This window comes from Kryptolebias marmoratus, linkage group LG6 (assembly GCF_001649575.2).
Source record: "Kryptolebias marmoratus isolate JLee-2015 linkage group LG6, ASM164957v2, whole genome shotgun sequence".
Lineage (NCBI taxonomy): Eukaryota > Metazoa > Chordata > Actinopteri > Cyprinodontiformes > Rivulidae > Kryptolebias > Kryptolebias marmoratus.
In genome coordinates this window covers 16,795,304-16,822,916 of record NC_051435.1, presented here as the reverse complement: position 1 = coordinate 16,822,916, position 27,613 = coordinate 16,795,304, and the positions used below count along the sequence as shown (strand labels likewise).

At 44.5% G+C, this 27,613-nt stretch overlaps 4 protein-coding genes across 6 annotated transcripts in view; all 4 read left to right on the top strand.

Moving 5' to 3' along the window:
- scel (sciellin) overlaps positions 1–7,301 on the top strand; it is a 12,996-nt gene extending 5,695 nt beyond the window's left edge. The window contains exons 14-30 of one of the 3 annotated variants that reach the window (XM_017410370.3): positions 135–206; positions 537–605; positions 682–738; positions 1,784–1,846; positions 1,973–2,029; positions 2,914–2,964; positions 3,224–3,277; positions 3,372–3,410; positions 3,518–3,574; positions 3,766–3,807; positions 5,055–5,105; positions 5,194–5,238; positions 5,341–5,403; positions 5,482–5,550; positions 5,704–5,812; positions 6,150–6,252; positions 6,397–7,301. In XM_017410370.3, the coding sequence (XP_017265859.1) occupies positions 135–206; positions 537–605; positions 682–738; positions 1,784–1,846; positions 1,973–2,029; positions 2,914–2,964; positions 3,224–3,277; positions 3,372–3,410; positions 3,518–3,574; positions 3,766–3,807; positions 5,055–5,105; positions 5,194–5,238; positions 5,341–5,403; positions 5,482–5,550; positions 5,704–5,812; positions 6,150–6,252; positions 6,397–6,413 (1,018 nt within the window). In that variant the 3' untranslated portion in view covers positions 6,414–7,301. The remainder of the gene's footprint in view (positions 1–134; positions 207–536; positions 606–681; positions 739–1,783; positions 1,847–1,972; positions 2,030–2,913; positions 2,965–3,223; positions 3,278–3,371; positions 3,411–3,517; positions 3,575–3,765; positions 3,808–5,054; positions 5,106–5,193; positions 5,239–5,340; positions 5,404–5,481; positions 5,551–5,703; positions 5,813–6,149; positions 6,253–6,396) is intronic. The other 2 variants (XM_037976029.1, XM_037976028.1) reach the window with 2 other exon arrangements.
- Positions 7,302–7,447: 146 nt separating this feature from the next.
- On the top strand, positions 7,448–19,819 carry slain1a (SLAIN motif family, member 1a). Its single transcript, XM_017410143.3, has 9 exons — positions 7,448–9,155; positions 11,899–12,035; positions 15,105–15,221; positions 15,905–16,015; positions 16,159–16,308; positions 16,713–17,054; positions 17,187–17,375; positions 17,459–17,795; positions 18,413–19,819. Exons 1-9 carry the CDS (start codon positions 8,773–8,775, stop codon positions 18,486–18,488), a joined length of 1,842 nt encoding a protein of 613 aa, XP_017265632.1. The 5' UTR covers positions 7,448–8,772; the 3' UTR covers positions 18,489–19,819.
- Positions 19,820–19,978: 159 nt separating this feature from the next.
- wu:fc50b12 (uncharacterized protein LOC103911624 homolog) lies at positions 19,979–22,201 on the top strand. The gene is made up of 3 exons (XM_017410181.3): positions 19,979–20,496; positions 20,594–20,757; positions 21,234–22,201. Exons 1-3 carry the CDS (start codon positions 20,476–20,478, stop codon positions 21,466–21,468), a joined length of 420 nt encoding a protein of 139 aa, XP_017265670.1. The 5' UTR covers positions 19,979–20,475; the 3' UTR covers positions 21,469–22,201.
- Positions 22,202–22,798: 597 nt separating this feature from the next.
- kbtbd7 (kelch repeat and BTB (POZ) domain containing 7) lies at positions 22,799–26,686 on the top strand. The gene is made up of 2 exons (XM_025004616.2): positions 22,799–23,006; positions 23,129–26,686. The coding sequence occupies exon 2, from the start codon at positions 23,132–23,134 to the stop codon at positions 25,007–25,009; it is 1,878 nt and encodes a 625-aa protein (XP_024860384.1). The 5' UTR covers positions 22,799–23,006; positions 23,129–23,131; the 3' UTR covers positions 25,010–26,686.
- Positions 26,687–27,613: the final 927 nt, after the last annotated feature.

Genomic DNA, 27,613 nt, shown 5'->3' with positions numbered 1-27,613 from the left:
ACTTTTTCTTGTTTAGGGGTGATTAAAAATGTAAGAGAGCTATCGTCAAAGAAACTAGTTCTAAAATAGGTACAGATTTTCTCATTAGGTGTAAGATAAATGTTATCATATCTTCTCTTTTTTTCTACATCCAGTTCCCAGTACTCAACATACTCACCGACCAGAACTACAAAAGTGACAGAGAAAACAGTCACCACCACCAAAGAGTAAGATGTCATCAGATTGTTAAGATGGCCTAAAAGCCTCCCCTGGTCTACTGTCTGTACCTATGTTCCCAAGTACCTACGTTCCCCTGTACCTATGTTCCCCTGTACCTATGTTCCCAAGTACCTATGTTCCCCTGTACCTACGTTCCCCTGTACCTATGTTCCTTAGTATCTAAGTTCCCCTGTACCTATGTTCCCCAGTACCTAGGTTCCTTGGTATCTATGTTCCCCTGAACCTATTTTTCTCAGTACCTATGTTCCTCAGTACCTATGTTCCCCTGCACCTATGTTCCTTAGTATCTATGTTTAACTTATGCTGTTTCTTTGCAGCGCGGAGGACAAACTTTTCGACACCCTCATCCCGTCGCCTTTGAAGGACGACTTCTCGAGCACGAACAGGTAACGTTTTCCCTCCCTCGGCCTCCGAGGACGGCACGCCGATCGCACGGCTAAAATGTCGCTTCCCTCTCCGCAGCAAAACCACTGTGACCACAACCGAGACTGTGAAGGTGAAGAGCAGCTCCGATGCGGAGTAAGTTCCATCCCATAATACGTCTTGTTGCTCTGTGCCCCAGAGCCTGACTACTGCAGAAACAGTCCCTCGTAGCTATTCCAACATGGCAGCCTTTACCCCGGAATACAAGAAGTGGCTCTGAGTCACAGGCGGCAGATACGTGTCTTCAGCCTCGCACAGTATTATTTGTTTTGTCTCCGTTTTGCAGAATAAGTGCCTTCGGTGCTCAGATGGTCTGTAGGTGTGTGAAAGGATGTGTGAGCGTTCAGCGCGCCTGCTGCCTCCTACGGCGGGTATCTCTGCTGTTGTCCAGCCAGGACAACAAGAATTATGCAAAATTCCTGTTTTTAAATTCGGTGGCATTATGGGTATTTATCACCCGCTGCTGGAGGCTGCGAGGCGGGCGAATATGGCTTTGCCTGATGATGTCTGTCTGTTAGCAAAATATCTCCTGAGCCACAGGACAGATTTAAATGAAACTTCCATAAAGTCACCACTGGATGTACAGCTGCAACTGATTTACTTTTGGAGTCTGTCCAAATTAAAATGGTCGCCACAGCTAACTGACATTAGCCAACACAAAAATGGCAATAAGTGAGTCATTTTTACAGATACTGAGTTAAAATTAGATGTGGTAGTAGCTGAGAGTCAGCCCCATCATATACTCTTAATGTGACATCTCACGGCATTAACAACATTTTTTTTAAATGATTCATTTTTTATTAATAAATTCTGAATCTATAACAGCCTGACAACAAACCCAGAGATTATCTAATATAAAACAACCAAACAGTTTTGGGTTTATAACACCTAGTGGGACTGTATTAACTCTGCAGCTAAACATTTTTTTCCCCCTCAGTCATGATACTTTTAGTATTTGTTTTAAACGAGTCTCAAATAACACGTTTCTGTCCAGAAGTGTTCCGGTATTCCACACTTTTCAGCAGCAGCCACATCCTGTCCTCTGTTCATTGTTGTCGTGTGAAATGGTAACAAGACACAATATTCTGGTCGTCAAACTGATTGACTAATAATTTTTTATTTTTTTTTCCTCCACTTGCAGCGCTGAGGACAAACTCTACGACTCGCTCATTCCAAGGTCTATCAAAAGCGATGGCTTTGACAGGTAATGGCCACTCATTAAATTTACATCTTTAATTTTTTTAAAACTGATTAAACTCCCAGTTGCTTATTGTAGGTGTGGAGAAATACGTATAAATAACGAGCGCGTGATGCCTTTTCCTTTTTGCAGCAAGTCAACAATCACCTCCACCGAGACTGTGACGGTGAAGAGCGGCTTCGACGCTGAGTAAGCTTCATCCCAACACGCCGCAGCTCGTGTACTGCTCAGAACACGTTGTCATGTCAGGGAGGGGGAAAGGCTTCTTACACTGAATTCATATTAAAAACTACAAATGCTGTGAACTTGCGAACAAAACCAGCAGTGACATCAACCCCAGATGTCTTCTGACGGATATTAAAGGGATAAGTGTGAACAATTAACATCTTACCTGCGGTAGACAGCTTTTTGAGCTACCTCAGTTTGAGAAATCAAGTTCGATTCTGATCGGATGGACGTTTATACAAACAATAATCTATAAACTTTTACATTTCAGTTATTTAGATATAGTTCTACGGTTATTTGTGCAAATAGCGACAGCAGTGGCTAGCTATAGCCTGGAATGTGACGACGTTTAAGTCGGGATGATGGTGTAATGCGAAAATGGTGGCAGTGTAAAGGTTCATTTAATAGAGTTTGAATGCTGTGAAACATTTTAGGCTGGAGCTGTTTTAAGATGGCAGCAGGGCTGAAAGGGGACTCGTTTTCAACCCCGGAGTTTCAAACTTTAGACCGGTCCCGTTTAGGTTTGCAACTACCTAAACACAAAATATACACATGCTGAAACAGCACATAAATCAGCCACTTGAGTCATAAAGCTGAACAGTGCTTAGCTCTCGGCTCATTGATCTGATCAGACTGAAATTCTTTTCCTCCAAGCTGACGTAGCTCAAAGCGCCATCTACAGCAGGTAAGATATTAAGTAGTCGTCATCGCTCCACAGTACCCCTTTTCAAAAGCTCTGTCTGTCATTCTAACACGTCTTTTATTTTTAAAATTTCTGAAGAACAAACATGATTTCAATGCAACTGGTTAATAAGTCCTTTTGTTTTTGTTTGTTTGTTTTTTGACAGTGCTGAGGACAAATATACTTCCCGGTCTTTCATCGATGATTCTACAAACATGTAATGGTCCTTTATTACGTACCAAATCTGTTTTAGCTTTTACGAGCACATAGCAAAACGTTTAAGCTGATTTTGAGTCGGTAAACAGAGCAGTTAGTGTAATTAATACTACACAGGAGGTAATATTTAACAGTTTAATAAAAACCCTATCAAAATAAGAGCTTACAAAATGTCCTAGAGCTGCATGATTGAGTTATGATCCATATTTAAATTCATCTATGGCTATTTATTTAGCAATAAATAATCTTCTTATCTCCAGCAAAACATCTGTGACCAGTACTGAGACCTGGACGGTAAAAAGCTCTTCTGACAGGTAACGTTTATAGTTTCTGCACACACCCTGACTATTAAAAAAAAAAAAAAAGACCTCATTTTGATAAAACTATCTTACCTTTGTTATATTTTAGAGACATTAAAACATCAACCACGACAAAGAGTTCTTCAGTGTAAGAAAAAAAACTCCATCAGTTCCTCATTTATTTTGCTACACTTGATTAAAATAGTTAAGTTGCAGCTTTAAGGGGCTCACAGTTAACATATTGTCGTTATTCAGGGCTGAGGATGAACTGTACGACTCCCTCCTGCCTAAAGGTATCACATCTCCTACCAGGTGAGATCTCTCAGTAAACATGAACTCATCTAATAAGACAAAAAAAAGGAAGTTAGTTATTTTATAGTCAAATATTGTCTTATATTGTCACAAAGAGAGAGATTGTCATATTGGAGAGGCTTAAAATATGTGGATTTCTTTTTCTTGTCTCCTGGAACGTGGCTCCTGACATTTTTTTTTGTGTTATTTAGAGGAGAAGGCCTGACAACACCAACCTCAACTCGTACCACCAGGTAAAAGCAATCCGAAACACTTCTTTTTTTAAAGTAACTCAGAACAAAGGATGTGAAAAGTCCTCCTCCGGTTTCAGTTTATTGCTCTCGACTCTAACGGTCGTGTTGTTCTAACTGGCGCACACAGGCCCCGTTCAGCCCGTAATAGCTCCGTGAAGGACCTAGTGGATATATTTTCCAAGTATGTAACTAGAAAAAAATGCATCCCGTGGGTGATTTTAAAAACAAAAAATAAAAAATGATCGTCCTTCTGTCAAATCTGATCGCTGCAAGTAATCACCATCGATGCCTGATTGTAAAAAAAAAAAATCTCATAATTTAATGATTTATTCCCATCCAATGAGAATCATCAAAATCTAACTTCTGGTTTATTTCATCTGGAAATCAAAAATGGCTGCACCGTCACTTAAAAAAGAAATCCTGAGCATAAAGCCTCGATTTGGACTAGAGAATCCTAATGAAGCATTTTACACTGAAATCTAACTTAACATCAAAAATAATCATAGAACTACTTTAATTATGACTTCCTTTTCAATCATGAACATGCATACACTGTTTAAAATGTTCAGTGTTAAAGAAAATGTTTTGAAGTGTGGTTCTGTAAAAAAAAACAAAAAAAAAACAACAGTGATGAGCAATCATTATCTTACCTGTTGTAGACCAGCTCTCAGCTTGAAGGGACCGGACTGACGAGCTGACGGCTAGTCTGAGCTGGACCGGGACCAAGTGTCCTAAAACAGCTAAAACGTGTCACGGCGGTTCACGCGGACGCCATTTCATAAACCTTCACATTGGCGTCGGTTTATTCTCTTGGGAGGTGGGTCTTTGCAAGCGCAAATAGCAGCAGCAGCTAGCTGTAGCCCTTTCCATGCAGCCTGTGGCACCTCCTGTAGGACTATCACTATATTTCTCCTGGAGTCATTTTACCAAACAGTTTACCCTACCTTATTAGGTGTCTTTTTAAGGATTTTGTTTCCTTGGTGCACCTGTGTGTTCTTACAACCTGAACTGTAGTTTTTCTTACCTTTTTTAAACGCTTTAGCTGTAAAGAAAACTTGAGCATCTGAGAGTTAAAATACGTCTTAAGAACAGGACAGAGCAAACAATTAGGTGGTCCATTTTAGCGGTTTAGAGTTTGCACTTTAAATGAAAGGCAGTCGGTACACCCCAGTTAAAGTTTCAGAACCACGTTTTAAAACAGCTCAGTCCCTGTCGTTAACTCAAATTTTTGCCTCTTGAATGCTCAGTTACAGCTCATACACCGATGACAGTCCGTCCACCCGCACCAGCTCCTACAGGTAACACCTTCAGCTCAGATCTGCCGTCATCGGCTGCAGCCGTGGCTCCCATTACCGCCTGTAATCGTTTCTGTGTTTGTTCACTCAGCGACAGCTACAGCAAGACCTACTCGTACTCGAAACCAGACTCCAGGTAAGAGGCCGAGCGAACAGAGTCCGGACACGTATTAGCGCACAGTAAATAGGACCAAACAAAAACGTGACCCGCGCGCTCTCCTGTTTTGTCGCCTCGCAGTTACGTGTACACCAGCAGCACCAGTCCGTCTGTCTTCACCTCCAAAACGTACACGAGCAGCAGGTATGAAACGGTCGCGAACATTTCCGATTCGCATACAACAACTCTGTGTATAGGTAAAACCGATTCTCGCTCTCACAGCTGGTCAGATGACGTCGACTCAATCTCCTCCAAGTCTTCCACCAAGACCCTCTATCAAACCCCGGAAAGGTAAGAAAGCAGCTTGTACCTCTTAGTTGCATTGCCTTGGACGTTCCCGTGAGTGCTTCCAGTTGCTGCTGCGGTGCGACCAACGTGAAAACGGCTCTTCGCCTTCCTAAAGTTTGCGTCCGCTAAACACAAAGCCGTTCTCGTTCCACGCAGGCCCGTGCTCGAGAAGGACCTGTGCACCGTCTGCCGGAGCCCCTTCACGGGAGACGCCAAGATGGTCCTGGACGACATGAACATAAACTGCCACGCAACCTGCTTCAAAGTGAGCATTTTGGGTTTTGGACGCGACTTTCCTACAGTCTGCCTGTTTTGGTGTTTTCTCGAATAAAAAAATGAACTGAATACCTTCAATTCAATTCATAGTTCTCCGGTTTTGAATTTGTCTTGGCTATGATTACGTTTGCTTGCAGGAAACAAATCAGAAAGACACCCTCCCGAAAATTATGTCTGAAATGGGTCGACATAACTTATTTTAGAAGCAGCTTAGAAATGCTTACATAAAAGTGCTTAGTGACATTCAGCCGGTAGTTATCAGCTGTGCGTTAAGCATGCATATATCCATCTGTATTTTTCTTTTTTTTCTGTGTGTGTTTTGGCAGTGTCACGTCTGCAACGGCTCTCTGAGTAATCTGAAAGCCGGGGACAGCATGTGGATCTACAAACGCAGGGTGCACTGCGAGGGCTGCTTCGAGTCCACCAGAGGTAAACCAACAAGTTCCTCGCCGCCCTGGAGATAACGCTCAAGGCGGCTGAACTCCTAACGGCTTCGGCTATTGTCGCAGCAATCCCTATGAATGAAACTGATGTCCCCCCCCNCCTTTTTTTTTTTCTTTTCTCCTCCCGCAGAAAAATGGCGTCGCTGAGCCTCCTTGAAGATCCTTCGGCTTATTGCATCACGGTGTTAAATGGGTGACGTGGGTTCTTCCAGACTGGCATTTTGACAAACGGAGACATCTTTTAGTGGGGTGGGGGGAGGGCTTTGACAAATCACCGTTACATCACATGTATGACCTTTTACCGTGGCTTTTTTTTTTAAACGCACGAAAGACACGCAATTAAAATGTAACTGTGCTGTGATGTTGCTGTCTCCGTATCTACCTCTTTACAGTAACTCACTTCTTGTTTTCTCTTTAATGTGCAGCTTTTCAGGGGATTCTTGTGGATAACGTAAAAAAAAATTAAAAAAAACAACAACTTAATACACTGTTGAGGGCCGGGGGCTTTTTTCTTTGTGCAATAGGAGCAAATGCAAAATTCCTTTTATCTTAAAAATATAGCGGCGAATGAAAATGTCCCCGTTCTTTTAGTTTACTTCGAAGTTATTGTGTGACAACAAAAAAAGGATGAAACGGCATCTCGAGATCAAGTGGCTTTCAGAGTTTGTCGATCTGAAATCAGATTTAAGATTGTGATTTTAAATCAGATTACCTTTTGGTGTTTTTTTTTTTTTTAGAGAAAACGCAGTTTAATTGGATGAGAGTTTTGTTTAGATGTATCTAAAAACACAAGAATCCCAAGTGGTGCTGACTACAATATTCTGGGGGGTTGTTGGTTTTATGTTTGTACATTTTGCTCACAAGTGTATGGCTCTTTACGAAAGTCTGACTTGTCTGCTTTTTGTGTTTGTGATTTACTGAATCAGCAGCGACGTATGTTCAGTTCTTTTACAACCAAGCTATGCCAAACAATATGTGTGATTTTAAAATGCACCTGAACCTGATGATTTTTGAATATTAAACAATATAAATGTATCTGCTTGCAAGTCTTCATATGCTATGGTAAAACTTTTACTGTTTGAGGATGAAAGGGGGCCAGTTTGGTGGCCTCAGACTGGAAGCAGAGCCAATGCTCCGCCACATCGAGAGGAGCCAGTTGAGGTGGATCAGGCATCTGGTAAGGATGCCCCCTGGACGCCTGTTCAGTATGTTTACTGCTCTTATAAGAGTGGTGTGGGTGAATATTAACTTTATTAAGTGGTCTCGATCAGTAGTTCTTCAGGCTTTCTGAAGGTCTTTCAAAGTTTTGCTTGAGACTTGGGCTGCTTTGTTATTTGTTTTCCACAGAGTTCTTGTACCTGACGGCAACAGAATACTTTGCAGATAATTAAAACAGTGAACAAGTGGAGGACAGAAGAGATGTCATGCCTAAATATTTATCCACAGCGAAGGACGGGTGTCTAAAAGTGACGTCTTTCAGAAAGAAAGTCCAGCAAAGACCAGACCAGACACAGGACCTGTCCTGACAGATGCATCATCCGTATGACGAGTTTTCAGCTCTTTGGAAACAACTTTGTTGGAGCTGGATACTATTTTATGTCAACTGGGGCCATCTTTGGTACTTTTAAAGATTTAACCAACGAAACGTGAAACAAACTATGTTTTTATGACAGACTCCTGCAAACAACTCTGGTTCAGTCTTTAAGTTTGGAAGCCTTTTTAAATGCCTGAATGAATCATGAATCAAGTTACGCAGCAGAAAATCCTCTGAAAATGTTAGATAGTGGACTAAACCAGCCAAAGTTAATAAATAAATGAATTAATAAATACACAAAACTGAAAAGCATGAGGAAATCGTGGTGACGTATTGATCAAAACTGCTTTAAAGGATTACAGGAAAGTGTAACTCCTGTAAAAAAAATAAAAAAAAATTAAAAAATGAGTAAATGAAGACTTTTGCACAGTAAGTTCAACATATAATCCTGTCTGTCCGTCTAACATTAGACATGAAACATGCTAATATACTTTAAAACACTTTTTTTCTAACTTCTGGGGTTAAAAATGACACAAGCAGCTGGTAATTACCACTCAGCATCTCAAAAACTATGACTTAGCATCTTATAATCATGGCTTGCTAAGTCATAGTTATGCAATAGCATCTCTGAATTGAAAGTCATTATTGTGATTTATTTTAGCCTCCATATAAATGCAGTTCAGGAGAGCTCAACAAATCTGCACCCTGTGACGCTGGATGTGCAACGAGGTGCCAATGTGAGCGCTTCCTGGGAAGTGGTGTGATGGGAATTAAACTCAGAGCTGCTGACCAATCAGGAGGCGGCTGTGCAGTCATCCCAGCAGCAGCATCACTGTGAGTGTGTGTGTGTGTGTGTAGTGGTGGTGGTGGTGGGGGGAATCTGGACCCCCTCACTGTCTGAAAAGGACCCTCTGCAGGCAGGCCGTGCTTCCCAGTCTCCCTCCTGCTCCTCTCAAATGTGCTTTTTACCGAATGGAAGCAGAGGTGCTGAACCCCCGGGTGATGGCGGACGTCGCTAAGATCAGCAGCGCCGAGCTGGAGGTGCTGAAGCTCCAGGAGCTCGTGCGGAAGCTGGAGCGGCAGAACGAGCAATTGCGGAGCCGAGCGAACGCCGTAAACAATTGTCCCGTCGGCCCTCGGCGCCTCCAGTCCCCGCTGGCGTGTCTGGGCGACGCGCCGAGCCCGACGCGCGCCTCCGAGCCCCGGGCTCCGGCCGAGGAGCCGTTCGCCTACTTCCAGCCGAGCTCCGCGTCCCCTGACGCCGCCGAGGAGGACCGCGGAGCCACCGGTGTCCTGGACGAGGTGGACGTCCTGGACCTGGACGCGGTGCTCGCAGCTGGAGAGGCTGAGAGCTGGTGAGCACTTTGTTTGTTGTCTTCATGAAAAATCTCTGTTCCTTCTTTGTTGTTTTTTTTTTATCACCCTGCAGGTGCTTAAATAGGCCAAAAGACAGTTCTGAGTAGCTACAAAATGTGTGATGTGTAGCTTTAAAACAACAGAACTGAACTCACATGCAAATCACTCTCCCTCCCCTTTGCTCCAGTGCATGATTGCAAACAATATAACTCAGAAGAGTAATAAACAAATCAAATTATAGGCCTACTGTCTCCTGAAGGAATGCATATCACCCTCCGCCTTTTATGCCAAAAGTTTCAAACAGTGATCCTATTTCAAGGTTGAGTAATGGTCGTTCAGATCCAATCTTACAAATGAAGTCTCACTTGATCCCACCTGATAGTTTGAGATCTCGTGCAATCTGTAAGCGCTCTGACTATGTGTTGTTAATGACTCTCAGGTACCACCACGACAAGTATTAGCGCAGGGTCTGTAAAATTGACTGAGTTATAGGCGTTTTTGTGTTTGCAAAGGTTGATTAGCTGTATCGGCCATCTTGAATTGGGTTGCTTCTCAAAGTTAATCAGCTGTAGATGTTCAGGCATTAATCCCTTCCTGAGTGTTTCATTAACATCCGTTCAATGGTTCGTGACATATTTTGCTAACAGACAAACAGGGTTAACGTCAACAGATGCCAGAGTTTTAAGCAAAGATGTTGTGCGAGGCGCAGCACTAGAAATGTATGTGTCTCAGCGACTGCCACACCGAGTTTTAGGGACGTATCTGTAAAACTAGTTGAGTTAGAGCCATTTTTTGTGTTTGTGAAGGCCGATTTGCTGGGGCGGCCATTTTGAATCGAGTTGACTCCAAAAGTTAATCAATTGTAGGTGCACATCCAGTAATTTATTTCTGAGGGTTTCATTAAAATCCGTCCAGTGGTTCTCGAGATATTGTGCTAACAGACTGAAAGGCAAACAGACAGAGATGGTTCGAGAGGGGAAATGGAGTCCCGAATGACCTTCAGGAGGGAGAGTGATGTGCATGTGAGTTCACCCAGCAGCTCAGCGCAGGTTTGAAGCTTGGAGCTCCTATCTTTTCCGAAAGCCCCTCACATTGGAAGCGAAACAAGGCGTCCAGTCACCCTTTTTTTTTTTAAGCAGCTCTTAGAATGTGCAAGCTGCCACCCTTCCAGGCCACGTCTCGCTGACTGAAGCTCGAAGACTCTGTGGTAACGCAGGTTGAAAAAAAAGACATTTAAGGCGGACACCTGAGTCTCTCGGACGGCCAAACACGGGGGATTTTTGGGACATTACTGAAAATGACAAGACGTGTTAATAAAAAATCCCCCGTGTTTGGCCGTCCGAGAGACTCAGGTGTCTGCCTCAGATTTCAGAGTAAGAACTGCCTTTTTTCCACCTACAGTAAGAGGAGAAAGAAGCTCCAGCACGCAGCGTGGGCAGGTGCTCAGGATGAGTCTGCTGCGGGGGGGGGGGTTACAAACAGTGACCCCCTTCAGCGTGCGATCAAACAGCCCTGCTGGGGGCTGGGGCCGAGCGGCTGACTTGAGGACGCGCTGGCTGGTGAAGCATCACAGCATCTTTCTGCGTCCAACGCGGCGATGTGGTAAATGTAGCTCATGTCTGAGTGCCGCACCGACGGTACGCTGTCCCTCCATTTAACACGACAAGTTCGCCCCGGAGTCAGTCCAACGCTGGCCTAGTTGTCGACTTCGAGGTCAGCTCTGCCTGCTTTCGCCTTCATCCGCTTGAGTAGCCCGGGAATGGGCATTTCAGGACACGAATGTAGTCCAGCCGTGCATTTCTAATTACAAGCGCGGAATCAGCCCGCGCTATCATCTTATTAATGTTCCCCATGCTCACAAAACGGCGGTCTGGTTGCAGTGGGAGGGATGTGTTATCCCCCTCTTTTCACGGCAGCGGGCAATGGTGTAACTGCCTGCGCCTGCGTGGGATTGTCTGTTGGCGAAATATCCCGTGAACCACGGGGCAGAGTCCGCTAAAACTCTCGGAGAGGAACCATTTGATGTACGTCCACAACTGATTAACTTTTGAAGTCGACCCGATTCAAGATGGCCGCCCCAGCTACTTGACCTAGAAAACACTAAAAATGGCTGTTGCTCTGTCAGCTGTGCAGGTATTGAGCTAAAATTTGCTGTGGTGGAAGCTGAGACTTATTCATGTCACATACTCTGAGTGTTTACAGATTGTGTAAGATCTTTGTTTAAAACATGCAAGAAGGCAGGTGACATATTTTTAAATTTTAGCTTGTTTTTTCTTTTTGCTTATTGTCGGATAAGAAACAAAAATGTGTTTTTAGTAGGCCTGATCACTACTAAGAACACATCTTAGCCCTCTTGATGAACCGGGTCATTATTTATACTCTCAAAGCCCTTTTTTTAAAAAAAAAAATCAGCAGTCTAATTTATCATTTACTTTTGTATATTACAGACAAATTGAAGCATTCCTTGAAGGAACGTATAAGATGGCTCAGATTTTACAATGTTTGCTTCAACTAACGGGTCCACAAATTAGGCTGTCATTGTTGATCTTACGTGACGTCGCTCCAACTCAATAAAACACTAAATCTCACCCACGGAGGCCATTTTTTTTGTGGACAAATGTTTCTCTAGAGCTCAATAAAAACAGCCATCCCGAGGCTATTTAAAATGGATGTGCTGTTGAGGTAGCAGGATATGACTTGTTGTATGTTTTTTGTATTTTTTTTTTTTTTTTTCAACCTCAGGCTCTATGTGGCGCCAAAAGCGAAGCTCCGGACTGAGAGCGCCGTCAGCCCTCTCCAGTGGTGCAGGCAGGTCCTGGACCATCCCGGGCCTGAGGTGGAGCTGGCCAAGATGACCTTCTGCCACAGGCTCGACCAAGGTAAGGGGGTCAACATCTGCGCCCACGTCTGAACGGCTGTCTCTCCGGGGGGCGTCAAACGTCTGCATGTTCTTGTCCGTGCAGCTGAAAGATTTCACGGGTCATACAGGGACGACTACAGGGACGGTGCCGTTCGATGGATTGACCCATTCCACTTTTTAGAACGTGCTTATCATCAGTTTAAGGCACACGTGTCAAACTCAAGGCCCGCAGGCCAGATTCGGCCCTCTGTAACATTTCATCCGGCCCTCCAGTCTGGTTCAGATCGAGTCTCTGATTCTTATTTTGCTTAAAAAAACTGAAGTTTTCTCTGACAGTGACTTAGAAGCCAACAATATATAGTTTTAATTTCTGTATGATCAGGTTTTTGTCTGTTTTAATGTTAAAAAATTCATTTAAAAGCTGAGTGAGGCGTAAGAAATGACTGGTAATGATGAGCTTTTTGAAGTTTGATCTATTTGTCTGTGTTCATTAAAGTCTGTTTGCTCTAAATTCTGTATAATCTGTAACTGGGAAAAGGTCATTGATATTTCTATATGAAAGATTTGACATAATACATCTAAAACTAATTAATTTATGTAATTTTTAATGAATATTGATCGTGATTGGCCCTTGGCTCGAACCAAATCTTTAATTTTGGCCCCCTTGCGTCTCTGGGTTTGACCCCCCTGGTTTAAGGGATTCGTTTTCGACAGTCCTGCTCAGAGATATTTACGCTGCATCTATGAAGTTATACTACTGAAAACAACGCTGGATGTCTTTTGAAAAAGGGCACAAGGTTATAAAGAGGTAATATCTTACCTGCTGTAGATAGCTCTGTGAACAACCTCAGTTTGGAGAAATGGGGATCAGTTCCTATCAAAAAAATGTGACATTTTCACGAAACAAATTCAAGTTTTTTAAGCCCATACACACGATTTAGAGACTAATCATAGAGCAGATAGCCATTTTGTTTTCCTCACACCGGGCATATCTACTGTAGGACAGGAAAATAAAATAGACTGGTTGCATTTACTTGTTTTTTTTTTAAAAACGATTAGAACTAATAACAAAATCAGCTGAGTTTCCCCCTCTAATGTGCATTATAATCTCATTATCTGGGATGAGGGATTACTGAGATTCCGGAAATGATAAGATGATTCCTGTATGTGGATAAAGACGGTAACCGGTACGCTTATGTGGCATTACGTGCTGCCCGTACCCAGTTTTGGATCGGATGCTTTCGCAGCCTCGGCTCGCGTGCGTGGGGATATGGTTACCATGGAAACCCCGCTTACATTGAGTGGGGTTTCTGAAGCGGATTTTTCTCGCTGCTCCAGCAGCCTCCACATGAGACTCTTGCACGCGCAGCTAATACGCTGCCTTGGTTTCAAAACAGTGCCCCGCGACCAAATGTGAGTTATCGTTTTCACCTAATTGTCTGAGGAAAGACAAATAAGGGCACGTCGGTGACTATTTTGGTGTTTACACGCTGAAGAAAATATGCTTTTTCATGACTAATTCTGATCTTTTGAAGGGTTTGTAGTGGGAAGGGTATGAACAGTGAATACCTTACCTGTAGTAGGCAGCTCTTTTGAACGACCTCAGTATAATTCTGAGCACATTGACGAGCTAACGGCTCGTCCGAGCGAAGCCACGACCTTAAAACTGCTACAATCTCTAAAAATGTCCTTGTGGTTGGTGCAAGCGCCACTTTAAAAACCTTTACACTGTCGCCGGTTCTGCCTTACAGATTTCAGGCCAAAACTAAGTGCCCCAGTCTGCGCCGGAAGTGCTACCGCTAGCTGTTGCTGCCCCTTTCTGCTTAGTCCGCTTTAATCGAACTCTAGTTCGTTTGCCTAGAAAGTGCGGTTCGTTTTGGGGAGGTGTGAACGCTTCAATCGAACTTTGATGCGGACCAAAAAAAGCCACCTCTGGTCCGCCTGAAAACCTCAGTCTCGGTTCGAATGCATATTTGACTGCAAGTGGACCGGAGACCGCTCCTAAAGCAGGAAGCGGACTACAGCACAGGGCCTTCTGGGTAAATACAACCAAAACAAATGCATGTTTCTACCACTAGAGGGAGAAATGGCTCGTGGTTTGTTTGGCACATGTACCACAGACAAAACAGAAATCCTAAAACCTCTCAAATTTGACGCCACTCCATTTTGGTTTACTTTTCCAGAAGAAGGAAGATGGGCTCGGTGTCTTCTTCATAGGTTTTCGTGTCGTTTCCTTTAGTAGTTCTTGGTGCGGCGCCACCACAGGTGAGGGGTGGGGGAGACAGGTCGCTTAAAGGTTTTGGCTCGATTGACTCGGTGCAGCGTGAATGAGAGCTGCAGCAGCTGAAAATGGAACAAATGTTGCAATTTTGGTCCCAAATCGAACCGACTCCACCGGACCATCAGGTCATCAATCTGCTTTGGTCTTGTTCCTTCTCTGACTAGCCTTCAGCTCGTCCTTTTGTTCCGAATTAAACTATATTTCTCCAAATACAGCTTTAAAAGCTATCCGGAACAGGTAAGACGTTAATTGTTTGCACCTTTTCCGCAGAACTCAAAAGAGCTGAACTCTCGCTTTAAGGGTTTACCTAAAGCTGACTGAAACTGAACGAGCCGCGTTGGAGTTTAAAGCAAAGCCATAAATAATCCGGCGTCCAGCTTTCCAAATTTGCGATTGGCTTACGGACAAGTGGCTTACGCCGCAACCAATATGCGAGCCATTATTGGTAACTTATCCCCGCGAGCTACGTCTGTTCCGTTTGAGTTAATTATGGTGAGGAAATTTAAAGGAGAAGTGGCTCGTAGCGTCCCTTTTTTGGGATAAGATGTGACCTACATGTTCAATCCCTGCTTAACTTAAGATGTATTAAAAAATATGCTTTAGCCGTTTAAGCCGCAGCTGGAAGCTAAACCCTCATCTTATCGCATCTGGCCCAATCCTTTACAGCATCAATACTGATCTTTATGAGGCAGATTTATTTTATGTTACAATAAATCAGCCAGGGTGCAGTATGTATGTATATGTGTGTGTGTTACACGCTGATGGAATCCGTCTAACACGTGCCTCGCTGTAACCTTGTTCCTGCAGCGAAGCGGTGGCGAGGAGTCTCCTCTGTCCGTCCGTACAGCTGCATCGAGGGCCTCTCCACCCTCAGCTGCCCCGTCCTGCCTTACACCAAGTCCGTTTCGCTGACCGAGAGCCCAGGTAACGCACAGACGCGCCCACCATTACCCGCTAACAGCAAGAATCGCCCCAACGAGCGACCACGAGATGTTTTATAGCCATCAAAGTTTTTCATTTTATTTAAGAAATGGCTCAAATGGGGACAAAAGCTGAAACCTTCTCACATCCCTGCTGTTTGTTTAGGTTAGCCAACCTGCGAGATGCATTTGATTATTAACTGCACCTTTTAAATTCAGGCTTTCATCAGATTAAAGCTATATTAATCCGCTAAATTACAAGGTGCGGCAACTAATGAGGAAGACAGTTTTCCACATTCTTACAGAGTTTACAAAACGTGTAAAAGAAGTTATACCCAGCCTCAAATTTGAGCAAGTACCTTATTTTTGTACGCAAAGTCGTGTTCACTGATCAAATATGTAGGAACTCAATCTTTCTCTTTACGTCTGGCTTGCTTAAAGCCCAAACTAATCAGGACTTTGTGCCAAAAGGTTCTGTTGCCTCTAAAACATCTTACTGTTTCAACATAACCCAGATTTTTAAACATCCTGGCACTCGGGTCGTGCAGCAGATTACAGCAAACTGCGGCGAGGAGATTAGAGGGTTGTATCTTGAAGACGCGCGGGGACGAGCAGACCTCGGCTTCCATCGTTTACGTTGTGGCGTGTGGGAGGGTTTTTAATAATATCGGTTTGAATCTTTTGCAGCTGCGTTGTCGTCGTCCGCCCAGGCCGCGGTCCAGCCGACTCCCCCCCTCAGGGCCGCCTGCGGCCTCAGCGACAGAGCGCCCACCTTCCTGTCCAACTCTGTCCCTCACAGTAAGACCTCGCCGACAACACGCTGTCACGACTCTCCATGGGATCATAACCATATACACCTGAACACCACATCTGTCTGGGCATCCTTGTTATGAAGTGAAATGCCTTCTGAAGCTGCCTCTTGTTTGTTTTTTTATTTTTAGATGTAGGTCGCCGCCACGCAGCCGTCACGCCGCAGTCGTCGCTGGACAGTGAGGTGGGCGTGTCGGAGCTGGAGGACGACGCCATCTCGATGAGCTACAAGCTGCAGGACATGACGGACGTGGAGGTCATGGCACGACTTCAGGAGGAGAGTGAGTCGAGCGTGCACGAAAGATGGCCGCTTCTAAACGCGAGCCCGTTAGGAAAGCCGCCTTCAGTCGTTCACTGTTGCTCATATCAGAACACTGTCGTCGTGTTCTTGTCTGATGAATAACAGCGTTACTGAGCCACTCACTCACTCATTCACTCACTCTCTCACTCACTCCCTCACTCACTCACTCATTCGTTCATCTTGGCAGGTTTTCCATCAGACATACAGCTGAGCTCATGTCCACTTCCAGACAAAGCTACTTTTGGAATAAATCTGATACTGTAACTGAATCATTAACGAGCGGCTCCTCCAAAGGAAGCGTATCGTGTTTTTATAAGACTCAGGTTTATGTTTGTTCACAAAGAAAACTGAAAAAAAAAAACCCACTGCTGCTGCCTCCTTCAGGTCTCCGACAGGACTACGCCTCTACCTCAGCCACAGCCAGCCGTCGCAGCTCCAGCTTCTCCTTGCACCCCCTCTGGCGCAGCGAGATGAACCTGGAGGAGGAGGACGAGGAGGAGGAGGAGGAGGACGAAGACGACGAAGGGTATGACCAGCTGCCACCGCCCCAGCCTCGACTGTTCCGCGCCGGCTCCGTGCAGCGGGGCGGCCTGCCCCACTCCCACACCTTCTCCAGCATCAGGGACTGCAGGCGCAGCTCTCAGTTTTCACTCAGCGGGCTCTCTCACTTCTCCGGGGCCTCCAGCCTGATCGCCGAGAGTCACACGGCATACAGGAGCAGCGCAGGTCAGTGTTTTATTGAGTCCTCTGCTCTATACGCTTAACTTCGTCAGCTGTCAACATCCAGATCTGGAAATGAACGTGCCTCTGTCTCGCACGTTGCCTCACCTGATCAGAGTTGTTGATATTGTTGCATAGACAAGCTACGAAGAAGCATGCCCAACCTGATCCGAGCTCCCAGCATGCCCAGTGTTCCCAGTGTTCCGTGCCTGGTTTCCCCCGCCAACCCGCCCTCCCACGGCCCCTCCTCTTTGCCAACGATGCCCTCCCTCCGCAGCAGCCAAAGCTTTGACTCGTCCAGCGGGCTCGCTCGCCTCCAGTCCTCCAGTAAGGACGTTTTTTTCTCTCAACGAGCCGACCTCGCGGAGCACGTTTGGCCTAACATGTCACCCTCTTCCTTTGTGTCTCAGTCCCTCCGCCAGGTCAGCTCAGTCAGCGGGTCCAGAGTGTCGTGAGCTTCCCCTCGTCCCAGCGACACCCGCTGAAAGCCACGGCGTACGTGAGCCCCACGGTGCAGCAGGGCCCCGCCTCCCTGTCCACCTCCACCAGTCTGAACTCCATCCCCAGCGTTGCGGCGTCCCTGCAGCCCCTCAAAGCCAGCAGCGGCAGCTACAGCAGCAGCGGCGGCAGCTTGCTGCCGCAGAGCCTGAAAGCCAGCGCCCCCCGCAGCTCTCTTCCTCGCCCGGCCTCCTTCATCGGAACGAGCGGCGTTCCTCGGGCGAGTAAACTCATGCAACCTACACGCAGGTAAGGGCCAATTCCCTCAGTTTTACACGTCATAATCTGTGCTCAGGTGTTGGAATCTCAGCATGAATGGTAACCTTTCCAATTTGTGGGTTTCCTCCATCAGTTCCAACCAGTCCTTTAGCGTCGGTGGATCAGCTTGAAGCCATTTTCGAGTGATTGATTTTTTGGCTGTAGCACTGAAAATTTTTTAATAAGTATTTGTCACTCATATTCAGTCCATCTGGCACAGCTCCTAGCAATAATGACATGGTGATACTTAAATCATATTTATATTTATATTTATATGTGCTCACACGGGTGCAGAAGTTTTTACAGGTCAGGTGAGTCGGCCTCGTTACATCTGAAGGCAAACTGTGAAATCAAGTAAAAACACTTTCAGTGAAGCAGTCCTTAAAATTTGGTTTAACCCCGAAGAGGGCAAGTGTCACGTCTTGACGCTTGGTGGATATTATTGGTTCCGGAGAGACCAACCCAAATGGTCAAAAGAAGCGTCATTTAAAAGTGGAGGGCCTGCGCAGCCATTTTGAAGCCGTAGTTTTTAAATAAGTTGCGACGGCTTGGCTGCGTAACAGGTTAAACGGAGACCTTTTAAGGAGTTCGTTTCCTTCTGTCTGCAGTTTGCTGGCTCCTCCGAAGAGCCTGGCCGCTCTGAGCGCTCTGAGGGACGGCAGCTGGAAAGACGGCTGCTACTGAAGCCCCGACGAGCCGAAGTCGGAGAGGTGCACACAGGGTAACGGTGCGCGGGACCCATGCTGATTCAAAGCTGCCAGGAGGGGGACTGTTAATGTGAGTCACAACAATCACTACTGAAGGACAAAACAAGAGACTGGGAACAGTATAGATCCAGCAGGCTGGATCTGTGCTCGCTGCTTTAACACAAATTAATACCCAACGACAACAACAGGCAATACTCTGACAAAAAAGTTGCTAAATGTGAAAAGGATCCTCTTTGGTGTAAGTTTGTTTTTGTTGTTTTATATCGTTGATAGTAACAGATTACATTCAGTAGAATTTAAAAAATGCCCCTTGAGTTTTTTTTATCCTCTCAATGATTCCACAGGATTCATTTTGCAGTATTTTTTTTTCTTGTCACACTGTGTATGCAGAGAAGCCCAAAATCAGAGTTAAGTTACTTCCTGTGCCTGTTTAAAAAGTACTGTAATTCATGATGGTTGTTTTTATTTTTTTTGTTTACCTTTCAGCACTTTGAGTCAAAATTACAGTAAACGTGTTCAAAGAACACACCTGCTTTTCATCTTAAAGTCAAATAAGGTCTTCGTCTGTGTCGGCGCACACAGTTCAGCCTGAGGAGACGGTTCGGATCGTTTAGGCTGGGGTTCGGCGTGAAAGGTGTAAACGGTTAGTATCTTACCTGTTGCAGAGAGCTCCTCCAATGACCTCAGTTTGGAGAAAGAGTCCGTTTCTGACCAGATTAACGAGCGAAGATCAAAGTGCCGCCTTAGGACGACTCTGACCTCAAAGATTGGCACAGCGGCTCATTCAAACGCCGTTTTAGAAACTTGAAGTTTGATTTTTTTTACATTGATTTTCCTCAGTTTTCCTATGAATATTTATTCAGATAGCAGCACCAGCTAGCTGTAGCCCTTCCTGTGTCCACTGTTGGCAGGACTAATAATATTTCTGCTAAAATAATTCTGCCGTGCAAAACCGGCATTAATGTAAAGGTTCATAAAACAGCAATCACGTGAAATCTTTGAGGCAAAAGTTTGTTTTAAGGTGTCAGGAATCTTGACCCTGCTCGGACTAGCCATTAGCTCATCAGTCCTGTGAAAACAAAACATTCAAAGTGCTATCTACAACAGGTAAGATGTTTACAACCTGCTCCACAGAGCCCTGCTCCTGAAGGTGTAAAATGTCCATTTAAGGCGCGTTACTTTTAATTTGATGTTTACATGAAGTTGTTTGATAAACAGAACTGCTGCAGAAATATTGCACACAGAGCCCTGATGCTTTTTATGGTTAACAAGACGTTAAAGAGGAGGATAATTTTTCAAATGAATAAAGCTTTTCAAAGCCTTTCTTTACTGTTTTTGTCTTTCTTTTATTTATAGTTAAAAAAAACCCATCAGAATACAATTAAAGTTCATGTTCAGCTGCTGATTCTAACAAAGAGCTACATTATTATGTCCTTTCAGATAGATTTTGTTAAATTAGTGGGGATTTTTCCCATTTAGTTAAATCTGTTTGGATGTTTTGTTTTCCGAAATCTAAAAAAAAAGCTGAACTTTAGATTTTAATTTGGAACAGATTGCTGATCATCAGTGTCAAATATTATCTGACAGGAAGACCAAAGAGATGTTTACTTCTGCTGACATTTAGAATACATGAAGCAAAGATGGTTTAAAAGGGGGGAAATGTAGTAAATTAAACTCACTCGGTTTTAAAAAAAGTGTAAATAAAACCGAATGAAACAACACAAGTACAGAAACATGTCTGGCTTGGTGTCGGGGCTAATATCTAATATTAAAAGATGTCTTTGTTTAAGTAAAGCACTAAAGTCACTCTGGTAGATGGGTTTACAAGGCCGAGAGCTGCAGTGTCTAATCTTTAACACGCTCGTGTGTTGATGGTGAGTCTCCTCAGTAACCGCAGATATCTCCACAAGCTGGCAGTTTTATCTTTTAAAGCCCTGCATTAAAGAGGAGAGGGATTCCCGATAATGCCCAACAAAGCACAAGAGGTAAGTGTAAGCTGTGTCCCCCCCCACTCCCTGCCGTGAATCTCAGAGCAGTGCGGGGCATTCCTCGTGCTGTCTTGTTTTTTTTTTTTTTTATCAGGACGCCGTCATCAACCTGAAGACGCTGCAGGAGATTTCCAGCCAGCTCGGTTTCGAGTGGACGGTTCTGGCGTACGAGCTTGGCTTCAGCAGAGCTGAAATAGGCAGGTTCCACACCAGATCCACAGAGAAGGCCGTGCAGGCCAGGACCATGTTGGAGAGCTGGTAACTGGTCTCGTTCTAATGCCTATCATTACCATCAGTGTGGTGCAGGGTTCAAGTTTAACTCGCGCTTAAATGGATGCCAATGTGCCAACTTCAACGCTATTGCTTTAAGCAAAGATCTCACACAATCTAGCCGTGCTCACAGTTTGTGATAGAGATGACTCTCAGCTGCTGCCATATTCAATTTTTGCTCAATATTTACAAAATTCACTGAATTATAGCCATTGTTGTGTTTGACAAGGTTGATTAGCTGCGGCAGCCATCTTGAATTGAGTTGCTTCCAAATGTTAATCAGTTGTAGATATACATCCAATTATTACTTTATACGAATATTATTAAAATGCGTCCTGTTATTCATGAGATATTTTGCTAACAGACAATCAAACACACAGAAATGACATGATTGCTAGCCTTTTATAAGCAACAATAAAGGTGGGTTTAATAAGTTACCCGTGTTTTTCTTCATAAACCCACAGGTACGAGAGGTCATGGGACAAGCCGAATAAGACCAAGCTGTTGCAAGACGGCCTGGAGCGAGCGGGCAGGCGGGATCTGGCCGAGAGGCTGCGCTGCCTCCACTGGGGTCACCAGAAGCTGAGCAAAAGGGTGGAGCTTCCCTCGGCGTTCCCCTTCATCATCACGGTCCACAAGACCATTCGAAACCAGGACGCGCTGAGCAGAATCAACGACCTGAGCCGCAGATTCACCTAAGAGACAGACTCAAACCATAGATTGATGCTTTTCAGACCAATTCTGATTTCTAAAGTTGGGGGAACACCAAATCCAATTTTGGCTGATTCGGATTTTTCACCAAGTTGGCTGAAACGTTTTGTTTTCGCTGTTGACGTTTCGATGGCATGTATATAATAAAACACTGACATGGTGATTAACCTTTTTAGCAACGTTTTTGTAGTTAAACCAAGGTTATTTAGGGTCGCAAGTATTTGCCATTGTTATTTTCGGGGACAGAAGCTAAAACGTTTAGCAGCCAGCGTCATAAAGCAGTGGTTCCCAACCTGGGGGACCTACTAAGGGGGAGCACAAGGCTTCAGTGGCTCCAAATTGACCAAACTGTTTTTGCACACGTTTATTATATTGACACAGTCCAATGTTCTATGCGAGCAGTGAGTTGCATCAGAGGCTGTTGTTACACACAGAGCTGCTTTTTGAACGTAGTTGTGTATATCTGTTAAAAGAAAAGCATTACAAATAAATTACTCTCTGTGCTCTAATCTGTCAGAGAAAAGCTGTGGCGACAGTGCAGCAACAGCCACGCACTCGCCCCACCACCCAAATGTAATGAGATGTGACTGTGCCCCACTCCACCGCCTAGGATGAAATCAAAATTCAAACAAAAAATGGCTCCTACGCATACAAGCTGAAAGAAACTCATATGTTTTCAAGTTTATTTATTAAATAAATACATCAAAATGTTGGCGCACAAAGGAAGGCTTTGAGGAAGGCAGGCTGGTAATCACTGCTAAACAGCTACAATTTATAATTTCAGATTCAGTTTTTAATTGTATAAACAAAGGGACTAAATAGAAAATGTTCCTTTATTGTGATATTGTTATTATTAGTAGAGGTAGTAGCATTATTGGCAGTAGTAGTATTATGTTTAGCTTATTAAATCAATGTATGCCGGGAAAGAGTTTATTAAAAAAATAAAATGCCCTTTTGAATGAATAATTTATGCTGTGAAATCATATCAGCATTAAATCGGTCTCCATCAACCTAACATCGTTGACCCAGTTTCACAAACCAATCACAACGTCCCATTCTATCCTAGCAAGGTTGTGCGACTGCGCAGTGAGCACGAGCGGAAGTCAGGCGGAACTGACTTCAAAGTAAAAGATTTTATTTCCTAACTCGACTCCTGGGAGTTTTTTATAAACAGAATAAAGTGGTGGTGATCGTAGTATACATCTAAGGTCTTTATGTTGTTATTAAGATGGAAACAAAGTACTCCAATAAACAGTAGCTGCGATGTTTATGAACACGACTGTGTTTTAATTTGGCATTTTCCGGAAGCGAGAGCGACAACCCTGGTTTAAACTGACAGCTATTTTGTCACAGCACTGGCTGGCTCCTAGTCTCAAAACAGAACAGAGCGACGTGAGAAATATCAATGGAAATAAGTCTGTGTTTTAAAACAAAGTGACTCTCTTGGCGTGGTTTGTTTCAGGCTCGACGTTATGGCTGCGTAGAGCTCGAGAAATGACGGGTTTCGGGTCCGCGGGCGAACGTTGGTAACGTATCCACACTAATAACAAAAAGCCCCTGTCGTGTCATTGAGCATGTCTACTGCCTGACAGCGTGATACTGAGCTACTCGTCGGTGTGAACGCTTTTTTTTTTTTTTTTTCTGGGAGCAAATGGCTTCCTCGGCGCTGAGTTGCTTCACTGGTCCCGAGGTGCTGGAGGACGTGAATCACGCTCGGAGTTTGATGAGCGAGCTGAAGTCCCTGTACGACTTCCGGCTGCTGGGGGACGTTACCATCGGCGTCGAGTGCGACGAAGAGTCCCCGGGGCACGGCGGGGACTCCGCCGGAGGACGCGGCGTCGGTCGGCTCTTCCTGTGCAGCCGCAACGTCCTCGCCGCGGCCAGCCCCTACTTCAGGAGCATGTTCACCGGGGGGCTGAACGAAAGCATGCAGGAGAGCGTGGTCATCCGCGGGGTGGACTCTGAATCCATGTCTGTCATTATAGACTACTGCTACTCGGGCAGGGTGACCATCACCGAGAGCAACGTCCAGAGGCTCTACTCGGCTGCCAACATGCTCCAGATCGAGTACATCAGGAGGGCCTGCTCCAGCTTCATGACCAGGAGGCTGGACCTCTCCAACTGCGTGGGGGTGTTCAAGTTCGCCGACACCTACGACAACCCCGAGCTGAAGGAGAACGCCAAAGCCTTCATAGCCAGAAACTTCAACCAGGTGTGCAGCGCGGGGGAGCTCTGCGAGCTGAGCCTGGCGCAGCTGACGGAGCTATTGAACCTGGACACCCTGGACGTGGACTGCGAGAAGAAGGTCTGCTCGGCCGCGCTGCAGTGGATGGAGGCCAACGCGCCGCTGGACAAAGAGGACGTGCTGCAGGCCCTGACGTGCGTGCGCTGGAACCTGTTCGGCGAGAGGGACAAGTGCTACCTGGAGGGTCTCGTGGCGAGGCCCTTCGTGGAGAAGTACCTGGCGTCGTTTTTTAACGGGTCGGCGGAGGGCAGCTGTGGTGTGTCTGCAGCTCTGGAGGTGCCAAAACACAGAATTGGTGTGAGCGCCAAGGAGATGATCCTCTTCTTTGGCCTGCCCAACGACAACATAATGTGCTGTGACCCTTACTCGGAGGACTTGTATTTCATGGCTCCTCCTTTGGAAGATCTCAGCACTCAGGATTACAAACAGTCCACGATGGAGTCGTTAATCGCCTGTGCCACGCCTGAAAACCACTTGTACCTAGCTTCCCACCTTTCGAAGCAGTTCTGGCTGTACAATCCTGTCCTGAACAGCTGGCAGGAGCTGGCAGAAAGGCCTCTGGGCAGAATACACTCTGGCATGGGCTACCTGAACGGCCATGTGTACCTTCTGGGTGGGAGAAATCCTGTGACTGATGCCAGACTAAAGGAGGTGGAGTGTTACAGCGTCCAGAGGAATCAGTGGACGTTTGTGGCTCCTTTGCCTCACTCTTTGGGTAAAATGCAAGTGGTGGCGCTCAACGACCACTTGTACGTGGTGAACAAACGGCGAATGCTTTGCTACGACCCCAAGAGGAACCGCTGGCGCCACTGCGGCTCGCTTCGAAGGGACAAGCTGCACAAGGCCTGCGTCTTCCAGGACCAGATCGTCTGCGTGTGCGACATCCCCGTGGTCAAAGCCTACAGCCCCACCAGGGGGGAGTGGAAGAGGCTGGGGGACATTCCTATCGACAGCCGCGCCCTGAATTACCAGGTGATCCGGCACAACAGCAAGCTGCTGCTCCTCACTCAGACCCTACTGCAGCACAACAAGAACCGCATCCTCATCCACGAGTACGACCCCGCCAGGGACGCGTGGAAGAACATCATGGCGGTGTACGTGTCCACCCTGGGACCTGTGTGCGTTTCGACACGCGTGTACCCAGCGTGCCTCGGCTCGGCGCACAGCTTTTCCACAGAGGAGGACGACGACAGCGGCTCCAGTGCCGACTGGGACTTGGATGGGCTGACGGACATAGACTCGGACTCTGGCAGCTCGAGCTCATTCTCGGATGAGAACTGGTAGTGAATGTGTCAAAAAAAACAACTTAATTTATCTTTAATTTATTTAATTCCTTTTGTTCTCCTGTGGTATTTAGTTCAGTATTAAGGGCAATTCTTGAAAGCACAAACTGGTAATTGCTGAAAATTTGTTTTTTTGTTATATTCCAATCAGCTCTAACACTTAAACCATGTCAAATAAAATAAATAACATAATAATGAGCCCATGTACTGCTAAAAAAACACTTGGGCATAGCAGTTATGTGGGCGTGACTTTAGGTTGTACCTCTACAATTTTTCAAACTCTTCCCATCATGCAGTGGCTCCCAGTTAGATCTTCTGCAGGGTGGAGTTTAACACTCCTGAAGCCCTCAAAAGAGAGAAAGAGACAAAGAAAGGTAGAGAAGCCCTTGTAACTTTGGGTCAATTTGACCCGAAGGCCACAGGAGGGTTAAGTATTTCATGTTGTGTGAGAAAAAACGCAACTTTCTGAGCCGTCGCTGACGTCACGGTGCTTCCACGCGTGTTCTTCCATTGCTTTGGTTTTCATCAGAGCAGCTCGGCCGTGGTTTACTGTGGCGGTGGGGAAACGCAGGGGAGAAATAACCGTGTGCCAATGTGAACTCAACGGTGGAGATCGGAGATGGTAAATCAACGCCACTGGGTCACATTTTATTCACTTCCATCATCTCCTGAACTTGAACTTTCCGTGATGAATTCAAGTCTAAGCTGTAGCTTGACGAGATTAAATACATGTGACAAAAATGGAGGCTAGAAGAAAGAAAAAGGTTTGTCACGTATTGTGTTTAAAGAACACTCAGGGTTTATTCCTTGGTTAGTTTGGAAAGCAGACTGTCTGTTTGTTAGACGTATGTATGTTTTTGATTTAATGGCTCAGCCAGAGCTGTGGGAGTTACTACAGGTACAGGAAAAAAACAAATAGTGCTTCCTTCTAAAGGTAAACAAACATTAAATCAGCGGAAGAACCCTTTAATGCTTTAACAATCCTACTTTGAGGACACGTCTGTAATAGAAAGCGCGTTTATTTAAGATAAACACGCACACCTCTGCTTCAGATTGGTGTGAAATCCTCTCCGATGTTTGGGAATTCACGTGCTGCGTGTTTGTGAGCACAGTGGTCAAAAACAGGGCTTCAGGTGATGATGTGGCGCTGGTCATTATTAGAAATGTGGAAACCAGTGTTCTGTGCTCTCTCAGGTTTAAGGTTCACCAAAAGCCTTTCTGCCATGTTTGAATTTATTTAGGTGTTGTATTATTTTGGGGTTCTGATGACAAATGATGCTCTATTTAATTTTTTTTATTTGTTTGAGTGTATGCTTGTGTTCTCTTATGTTTATTTAAATCTAATTTACAGTACATCAGGATATCAATATACACTTTTTTTTAGTATCATTTAGTCATTGTAAATTATATACACTTAGTTATCAGTTTATAACTTGAGTTTAAATTGGAAGTTGCCGCCGTCAGTGATTTATGTGAAAATCTAAAGTTGTCGTGGTGCAAAAACAATCCAAAGTCATGACGGTTTCTTTGACACATCAGTGTGTAAAACAGTGTGACTTTAACCCGTTGTGTAAACCGGTAGGTGAGTGTTGACCTGAAGGACTGTTGTGTATAATGTGACTTGATCATGGAGTTGTATGGTTGTACGTGTCAAAAATAAACATCCATGTCCAATGCAGGGCGGTATTTTGTTTTTTTTTTGTGTTAAATAACCTCCTTATGTTGAATCTGAAGGCCAAAATAAACAAAAAGGGGTCAATTTTACTGGAATACATCTAAAAGAAGTCAAAAGCTGAAATAAAAATCATAATTTATTTTGTTTTTTTCATGCATTATTTCTTCTATTTTCAAGCTACTGCTTTTTTTCTTTTCTCTGTCCTTATTTAAACGGTATGCACTGTAGGGTACAGTAACTAAGTAAAGGCAATAAAAATATTCAATGAGATAAACACATTACTGTAACCGTAAAAATAAAATGGACACAAATGGGCAGATGTGGACTAATAAAAGAAAATGTGTAAAGTCAATAAAATCAAAGTCTTTATGGCATTGTTTCTTAGTCCATGCCCAATTCCAAAGTTCAGTTTCATTTCAGTCTTGAATTAAGTTATGTTGGGTGAGGTATTAAACTGTCCACATTTATGGGGACATTTTTTGAACAGAAACAAAAAAATTCTGAGTGAAAGCATGAGCCTTTTGGTCTTTAAAAGAAAACTAAACAAAAAAATAACTTATTTTTCTGAAGGTTACCTTTGGTATCATAAGATAACTTAGACATATGTAACATAAATACATTAATAATACTGATGTAGAATAATTTAAGGTAACAGCTTTACAGAAAATACAGGATAAATAATTTTGGTATTGTGCAGAGTTACATGGTCATAAATGAGCAATTCCTGTTAAATTGACCATGTGGAGTGCAAAGAATTGAATGGTACAACTGAAAATGTTATATGTTATACTTTGTTTGCTCACAACATTTAAAATTGCGTCTTGTCCTTTAAAAGCCAAAACATTACAAACCCAAAGGAGTTTTTTGAAAAACTAAGCTACAGTCTGCAACAAATGTTAGACACTAAACGTCTACAAAAAGTTGGCATTT

Bases quoted from the DNA above. Each gene is read 5' to 3' on its own strand.
- kbtbd7 (XM_025004616.2), top strand. From the start codon at position 23,132: ATGGCTTCCTCGGCGCTGAGTTGCTTCACTGGTCCCGAGGTGCTGGAG.
- wu:fc50b12 (XM_017410181.3), top strand. From the start codon at position 20,476: ATGCCCAACAAAGCACAAGAG. The intron at 20,497-20,593 runs GTAAGTGTAAGC...TTTTTTTATCAG, and splicing joins TGCCCAACAAAGCACAAGAG to GACGCCGTCATCAACCTGAA. The intron at 20,758-21,233 runs GTAACTGGTCTC...ATAAACCCACAG, and splicing joins AGGACCATGTTGGAGAGCTG to GTACGAGAGGTCATGGGACA.
- slain1a (XM_017410143.3), top strand. From the start codon at position 8,773: ATGGAAGCAGAGGTGCTGAACCCCCGGGTGATGGCGGACGTCGCTAAG. The intron at 9,156-11,898 runs GTGAGCACTTTG...TTTCAACCTCAG, and splicing joins GCTGGAGAGGCTGAGAGCTG to GCTCTATGTGGCGCCAAAAG. The intron at 15,222-15,904 runs GTAACGCACAGA...AATCTTTTGCAG, and splicing joins TTCGCTGACCGAGAGCCCAG to CTGCGTTGTCGTCGTCCGCC.